The 8338-nt window shown below is 44.4% G+C and overlaps 1 protein-coding gene across 1 annotated transcript; it reads right to left on the bottom strand.

Moving 5' to 3' along the window:
• Window positions 1-307: 307 nt before the first annotated feature.
• On the bottom strand, window positions 308-7900 carry kcna2b (potassium voltage-gated channel, shaker-related subfamily, member 2b). The gene is made up of 3 exons (XM_070968726.1): window positions 7630-7900; window positions 6641-6788; window positions 308-6081 (listed from the first exon to the last, which is right to left on the bottom strand). Exon 3 carries the CDS (start codon window positions 5962-5964, stop codon window positions 4462-4464), a length of 1503 nt encoding a protein of 500 aa, XP_070824827.1. The 5' UTR covers window positions 5965-6081; window positions 6641-6788; window positions 7630-7900; the 3' UTR covers window positions 308-4461.
• Between the last annotated feature and the right edge of the window lie 438 nt (window positions 7901-8338).

Genomic DNA, 8338 nt, shown 5'->3' with positions numbered 1-8338 from the left:
AGGAGGTGAAGGTCAATAGTCGATTCAAATATACCCTCTGTAATGGGCAAGAGAGCGGGCGCTCCAGCGGCGCGTTCATCAATTTAAATTGTATATGGAGCGTTGAGATTTTCTTTCTCCAGCTTTGTTTGCTTTGCTATTTGACACCACAGAAAAGGTGGATATGCTACAAACTGTATGCTTGAATGACTTTTTGATATTTTGATCACAATCATACAAACTGATTTAAATGTCTGTTTGCCTATATATTCACAAAAGGTCCTTTGGTGATACGTATTGCATCAAATGAGAAATACACAACAGTAGCTTGAGGTTACCATAAAGATGTTATTATTGATATCATCATCAAGACCATTATTATTCATAATTGTTTTACAATTTACAATTCTTTTGAATGATAAAAGTGTCTCTCTGTATTCTCTATTGATCAGTTTATGTTCACTGGTCCTTTGTGGAAAGCAAAACAATGGACATTTAGCTCAGTAACTTTTTCCTTACAATGGTAGAAAAAAAACACAGGCTTTATACAGACAGTTGAGTACCACCATAACTACAGTACAGAGAAGAAGCTGAGGATTATCTAAATCTGATACACACACATTTGAGACTGGCCAATAGTGGAAAGAGTTAGAGGAAGTAGAGGAGGGGGAGGTCTGAGGGTAAACATGCATTAAGACAGTGCAGACAGAATGCATTTGACCACGGCCTGCGTGTGTATTTCAGACAAACCTCAGCCCCTGCACTGCGCGAGGCTCAAAGGTGAGCCAATAATAACATTCAAATAGAAAAACCTAAAAAAATAAAACAAACAACAGTTCAGTTACACAGTGTCTGATGATGCAAATAAGTTAAAATTCTCATAGAAATTATATTTCCTTTTTGATTTCTCAACCTACTTCCATCTTTAGTCCCTGGAGCATATTAAACCGAAGAGATAATTCACCTACTATACAACTTTAGTTTCTTGGATTAACTCAGCAAGCATACACTTGGATTCCCTGCTACACAGGAATCTGTACATGGCAGAAGCTCGTTTTAAAGCTGAAGCTTTAGGCATTTTAAGACATCATTGAAAGCAGCTGTTAGAACTCTTACATACATTGTTTACATGGCTGCCTGTGTCCACCACCAGCAGTGGGTTTAAGTCCATTTAAGTCCAGACTCACAGGTGTCTGTCCTGACAACAGACATGGGCATAAAGGTGAATGTTTACAGGCAGTGTGTGTACATCAGCTGTACATGTTCCAATGTCCAGAGTGCATGTGTGTCAAGAGTCCTCTTGTCTGTGTTGTGGAGTACAGCAAAGACATGTTTTCCTTGGTTCAGATCATCCTGATGTGCCATCCTGTTGGTTTCACCAAGGGAGTGTTTCTGTCTTGTGTCACCGCAGTAGTGTGCTTGGTAACAAGAGTGGAAATACAGCAGTACAGATGAAGCTTTCAAGCCAAATAGAGTCACATAGGTGTTCCAGTACAGTAACAGTTTAGAAAAATACAAGTACACATCAGAGTACACAGCAAAGGAAGTAGTGGGCAGTGTTTATCATACCTTCATTATTACATTTCCCTTCCCAAAGTTTCCTCTCTCACCTTCCCAGTAACTGGCCCGGGTTGATACTGAGGCTTATCTCAGAAGTCAACACGTGCTCGTAGATCTCATCTCTGCTGAGTGAAGCAGGACATTCCTTTCGGTTGTCTTTGTTTAATATACTATATGCATGTGGTGAATTTATACACAGGCAGTAAACAGTGTGCTATAGGGTGGGATGGAATATACAGATCACCCACAGTCATTCTGGCCTGGAGCCAAGAGGAGCAGCGTTTTCAGATAGCTGCTACCATGTTGTCTCGAAAAGCTACACGCTCATCTTGTGTGTATCCAGAAGCTCTCTATGTATTTCTCGAGGAATATCATTGTCTCACTCTCTCTCTCATTCCCACTCACACACGCATACTGTACACATGCACAGACAACACTACACACTGAGCGTGATGGACCTATATATCAGAGATAAGGGCACTCAGACAGTCCCCTAGAGCTTTATGATACACTTGGCTGAGCAAAAAGTCTCACTGACTGACTGTCTGAATCTCTGTGCATCCACCGGGCTGGCAGCAGATAGTAGCTGTTGTGCTTTCACCATGAGACACAGTTACTGGGCTGTGACTGCTGCTGCTAAGACTTGAGAGCTGAAGGGAGTGGGACACCAGTTAATGTCTGAACTGTAGATCATAGGTTTTCCTGTTCTGGAGTCAGCGTGGCTTTCGGCTCTCACCTGCTGTTCCTTTCTCAGTCCTCCTTGCATTAGTGACAACCCTTGCTGGGTAAATACTTCACATGGATTGTGAGTCAACAATATTTCAGATAGCAATGGCAAGAAAACGCATATGCAAAGCATGGCACATACTTCTATGACAAGACACAAGTCGTTCTTACAGCATGTTGCACATAGTGCCAGTACCTCTACAGATATAGGAATATACTTAAGTCAATTCGCTTTTTCATTATTCATACTAATTCATGCTACAGTGAATACTTCAAAGGACATGCAGCACTACAATAGCAGAATAGCATCTGATAAAAAGCAGATGAAGGACTCGTAGCCGAGGCTCTGCATTGTGAGGACAAAATGCGGCAATGGAATGATTGTTCAAACTGCACCAGTACCGATAAAACAGAAGATAAATACTGAGACAAAATGAATGTAATTTACAATCCAAGATAAGGTTTGCCAGCTAGCTGCACATTTGTCTTCGGTTACCTGATATTTGAGCTAGAAACACTAAAAAATCTAACAGTGAAATAACATATTTTTGTTATTTATGGTCCAGAGGCAGGCAAAGTTTAATTGTTTTGATGTAGCATTCAAGGGGAGAATTACATGGGGAAAAGAGCTTTACAGGCTAAAATGACTAGGTAAGAGCAATCACTTTTACCTGTAATGCTAACGAGCTTCTGGGTCTCAGCGGTGAGCAGATTTAAACGCTGACATTGCCTCTTAGCACTTATCCAACAAATCTGAATAACACAAAGCTAGCATTGCTGGCATGATAATAGATGGACCTTAAAGGTGTCATAGATTAATTTTAGTTGATCACTGAGCTCTTTCTTTGGTAGAGGGCATTTAGAAAAACTTTCAAACTTTCATTAATTACACGCAAACTAATTCATTTTGCTGCCATGAATCTTAAACTGTGTTGAAATCAGAATCTGACAAAAAAAAAAAGAAGAAAGAAATGAAAATCTGAGCCCTTGCTCCTTAATCTCATTTTGTCTATCTCTACAAACATGGAATGCTATGAAGTCACGAACAGCAACATTTTGCTGCACAAACTGAACACTTGGACCCTGCGGTAGCAGCTAAGAGGACACTTAAAGGTGCAGTTGAGAGGATGGAGAAATAGGCACTCACTCAGAACGCTACAGAGAAAATACTCACTCTCTTCCTACATTACCATAAAAAATGTAGGTGAGAAGCAGACATTCATCATAAGACTAAACAACAAATCAAATGAAGACACATGAATAAATAAAAAAATACATTCACTCTGTTTAGAGAGACATTTCTTCTGTCCCTCTGCTCGCCCGCACTGGCTGAAAACAAAAAAAAAGGCAGGGTCATGGTGAGAGTGTACATACTGTAAATCCACTTGAGTTCCATCAAGGAAAAATGGCAGGAAAAAGAAGGTGGTGTGCTATTGTGGTCCAGAATTACAGCACAGCACTGTCATCCATCTATTGGTCTCTACAGAGGCCACTGGTTTGTACTAGACAATATCTAGTGGGGTCCAGGGAGGGATGTGAGTGCTTTCAGGCTTCTTCTCTGACAGAGGAAGCAACAAATGACCTTTTGGCCAAAAGCATATTAGTATCGCTGACTCTCTGTTGCTCAATTCAGTTTCCTCTGACAGAACAGCCATGATCTCGGAGATGATTTTGTTTTTCTCTGAGTCAGGACCTTGGCAGTTAGAGCAGCAGATTATAGTTGCTGATAAAATGGCCTGTTTTTAATCACACGTTAATATGTTAAGTTACAATTAAAAATAAAAGTTAGGCTGATCTAAATTATGCTGTTGTGCATCTTCTCCCGGTGGCAGTTTGAGCAAGAAGATACAAACTATTGATCCCTTTACACTGTTAATATTGATTATTACTGGTTAGGCTACTATTTGGCTACTGTTGCGAGCAGGATGACTACTGTCACATAGGTAAGACTAACTCCATGCAGACACTGACAAAGTCCTAAATAAGATGGGTGGCAGTTCTACAGTATGCACCATAGGATGTGGAAGAACATGAGGTTCTGTCTAAAGACCTTTCCTCCAGGTTTATTTCACTTATCTGCTCTGGACCCCCGTACTGGGCGCCATACGTCGGTCAATACAGGGAGTCATACCTTCATCCTCCCTATTACAGTCCCTGTAGATGCCATCTGGAGTTAACCATCTACAGCGGCTCACATTATACGTCTGTACGCATCTTAGTGATGTTTACATAGTTAGTGTTGGCCAGGGTGCAGTTTCCTGTTTTCATGCCCTCTGGTCTAAAGTCCTCAGTGCTGTGGTTCACGGCCTCCTGGATCTCCACATAGTCAGACTTACTGAGAGTGGATCCACTGCCGCTCCGACCACTCTTCTTCAGATCGTCAGCTGAGCTGGCTTTAGGCACACTTGGGATATTCAGATACTGTGCCTGCTCCTCGCCCTCTGTCTCTCTGTGGTAAAAGTAGTTGAAGTTTGACACAATGACAGGTACAGGCAGGGCAATAGTCAGCACACCGGCAATTGCGCAGAGAGACCCCACAATCTTTCCTCCGATGGTGGTCGGGACCATGTCTCCATAGCCCACGGTGGTCATGGAAACCACAGCCCACCAAAAGGCCTCAGGAATGCTGCTGAACTGGGAATGTGGCTCGTCTGCTTCTGCAAAGTAGACAGCGCTGGAGAAGAGGATCACACCGATAAACAGGAAGAAAATGAGGAGGCCCAGCTCACGCATACTGGCTTTCAGGGTCTGTCCCAAGATCTGCAGCCCCTTGGAGTGACGTGACAGTTTAAAGATACGAAACACCCTGACTAGACGGATGACACGGAGAATAGCCAAAGACATGGCCTGCTGGCCTGCCTGGCTGTCCTCTGGCCTCTCTGCAAGCTCTGTGCCCAGGGTGATGAAGTAGGGGATGATGGCCACAATGTCAATGATGTTCATGATGTTGCCAAAAAATCCAGCTTTACTGGGACAGGCAAAGAACCTAACAAGGAACTCAAAAGAGAACCAGATGATGCAGAGGGTCTCCACGATGAAGAAAGGATCTGTAAAATATGTCGAGCCATCATAGGTAGAAGTGGTGTTGGACAAGGACTGGAATGGATAATTGTACATCTCCTCATCGTCATTACGGAAAACTGGAAGTGTCTCCAGACAGAAGCTGACAATAGAGATAAGAATCACCATGACAGAGATGATGGCAATGATGCGAGCAGGACCTGAGCTCTCTGGATACTCAAACAGCAGCCACACTTGTCTCTGAAACTCATTCTCTGGCAGAGGACGCTCCTCTTCCTTTATGAAACCTTCATCCTCCCTGAAGATCTCCATTGCCTCCTCACCCAATTCATAAAACCGGATCTCCTCAGAAAAAATGTCCAGCGTCACATTAACAGGCCGGCGCAGCCTCCCTCCTGATTGGTAATAATACAGAATAGCATCAAAACTGGGTCGATTCCTGTCAAAAAAGTACTCGTTCCGGAGAGGATCAAAATACCTCATCCTTTTCTTCGGATCCCCCAGCAGCGTCTCTGGAAACTGAGAGAGGGTCTTGAGCTGCGTCTCAAATCGCAAGCCTGAGATGTTGATGACGACCCTCTCGCAGCACTCATGATCCGGCTCTGGGTCATACTGGTCATGAGGCTGACCCGGGTGTGCTGCTGTTTCATCTGCAGGGTCGCTGGTAGCAACCGTCATGCTGGAAGGAGATGGGACCTGCAGGTTTCAGACAGGGTGGGGCCACGTTTGGCCACGAGGGGATAAAGCCTCCAAACACTCGTGGGTTCGGGTACAGGCAGATCTAACTGCAGAGAGCTGCAGGAGGAGAGGACAGAAAGCAGAGAAAGGTGGCAATAATGAATGTTGAAAGCAAGAACACTCACTTTTAAACTGATTCATCAATTTAGATTTTGAGCATACATATTCAACAGCGTCACTCCTGTATACATTTGAACCATTCCTTTTGTTAAATGTAACATCAGACTAAAATTGAGAGTAATTCCCAGAAATGCAAACAGAGGGGGGGAGAACCATTGGAGGGAACTGGCTCCATTGTGTCTATTAGGTTATGAGTCCCCTCTCATATGAACACAATGCAGGATCAATATGCTGTAGCAGCTCTCACAGGGTGCAATTACAACCAACAAATCTGATTACATACTGAGTGCCTTATACAATCTCTGATGAGTTTCCTTTCTCTCTAAGTGTGATGTGAACACCCCCCCCCCCCCACCCCCCCCCCCACCCCCCCCCCCCCAAAGCCAAGAAAAACTTCATTGACTCACTAATTATCACTATTTAACTTTACAGACAGCCACAAATGCGTAATTTGGTCGTGACAACAACAATATCTGACTAAAAAAACAGGTCCTACCTATTTGCACTGGCACTCGTGAGGCTCGTTCACAGTGTCCTCTGGTGGTACTGCGTAACGGGCCGTACAGACGCGTCCGGTCAAAAGTCAGCCCCCGCGGTCTCAGCAGCTCCCTCCTGCCAACCATGTATCATCCGAAGCTCCGTCTCTGCAGCAACGCAGCAGTGGGAGTGGGAGAGGGGACATTTGGGCGTGAGGACGCAGGAGTTACCTCCCTCGCCTCACTAACCGGGAGATACATGTTGCGATGCTGCTAAGCTACAGGTTGCTGTTGGGATGATATTGTGGTGGGAATAAAGTGATTCGCGTTTAAGCAAATCTTAGAAATGCTGGCACCAGCAAAATATAACGCCCCTCACTTCAAAACAACACGCCGCCTGCAGCAACAGCAAAGGTAATCCTCCAGGCAGATATCTGCAGAGACTTACTGGGGATGGGAGGTTGCAGGAGGCGCTGCTGTCAGTATTTCTACTCGGAAGCGCCCATGCTTTGGCAGATTTAATCTAAAGCGAGATCTGGTTGGTCCCCAAACAGGTCCGTTTGCCGCTAATAAAATGTTATTTTCTAATGTATCTCCACATAAATTCCACCATCTTTTTTTCTGATGGGGAATATCCATATGAATACACCGATGATGCGCATGAGTAACAAATGGAGGCTTGCGTTCACAACCCATTCCATGGAACAACGCAGCCCCTTTGATGGAGTTTTTAATAGGTTAAAAAAAATGTTTTCATGTATTTGAGACAAAGCAGCCAAGTTCATGCACGGAGGTGTTCAAACATTAAATGACAGGGTTGTAGTTGATTGCTGGCAAGCGCGAGTGAGTTAGTTTGGAGTGGCAGGTGCGAGACATGCTCAAGCCATTTGCAGCCCTCTCCTGTGTGGATCATGGACAGCCACAATAGACTCCATGCACTAAACAAAGCAGCAAAGCATTATCTGTCGAACAGCAGCATAATTTCAGATAATGGCATGCAGGAATTCACCCTGATTCTCTTGGTGCGCAGGCGCATGTATTTTTATCCAGTTTGTCTCCTCTTAAAAGGTGCCTTGAGGTCGCGAGTCCATTCCTTCATACCTCTCCTTCTTCCCTTACTGGACTAATCTGTCAAGCGGCTGTGTCATCTCATCACGACTGTCTGTTTTAGGGCTGCCGATTCTTTCCATGTCTCTCATATTTCACCATAATCAACCATAGTTGAGACGCGTGGGCTGCAGTAGGGCATCGCGGCGCATACTAACAGCCTCTTGCGCGCCTCGCCCCATCCCTTTGCGCTCCCCCTTCGCCGACACTCCTGTCCTTAACGCTCCACATTAAAGGGGAAGCATCGCCCACCACAGGGTGGAAACGCTTTTCAACAAAACACGCGCGTCTCAGAAGAGGAGATAGCACAGAACTACATTTAAAGGTAGAATATTTATTCGTAAAAAGTTCTGATGTGTGCCCTTGACGCACACAAAGGATATGATTTATTTTGGTCTGGAAGAATGAATGAAAAATTAGGGTAATGAATTGAGGGTATGAGGGATAATGAGCCTGGAGCCGCCTGCAGCATGTCTGTGACCACAGTGCGAATAGGTCAAGTCCCAGGTCAGCCTGCCTGGTAACCCTTTTGAGTCATTTTAGCATCATTTTACATATCTATGGGTGCAGATACAGGTGTACAGATTTTAATAGCTGCTGGCAGTGCCCCC

Source organism: Chaetodon trifascialis, chromosome 8 (assembly GCF_039877785.1).
Source record: "Chaetodon trifascialis isolate fChaTrf1 chromosome 8, fChaTrf1.hap1, whole genome shotgun sequence".
Taxonomy (NCBI): Eukaryota; Metazoa; Chordata; class Actinopteri; order Chaetodontiformes; family Chaetodontidae; genus Chaetodon; species Chaetodon trifascialis.
The sequence above is the reverse complement of the archived record's forward strand: the minus strand, read 5'-3'. Positions and strand labels throughout refer to the sequence as shown.

Coding starts and splice junctions, on each gene's coding strand:
- kcna2b (XM_070968726.1), bottom strand. CDS start 5,964: ATGACGGTTGCTACCAGCGACCCTGCAGATGAAACAGCAGCACACCCG.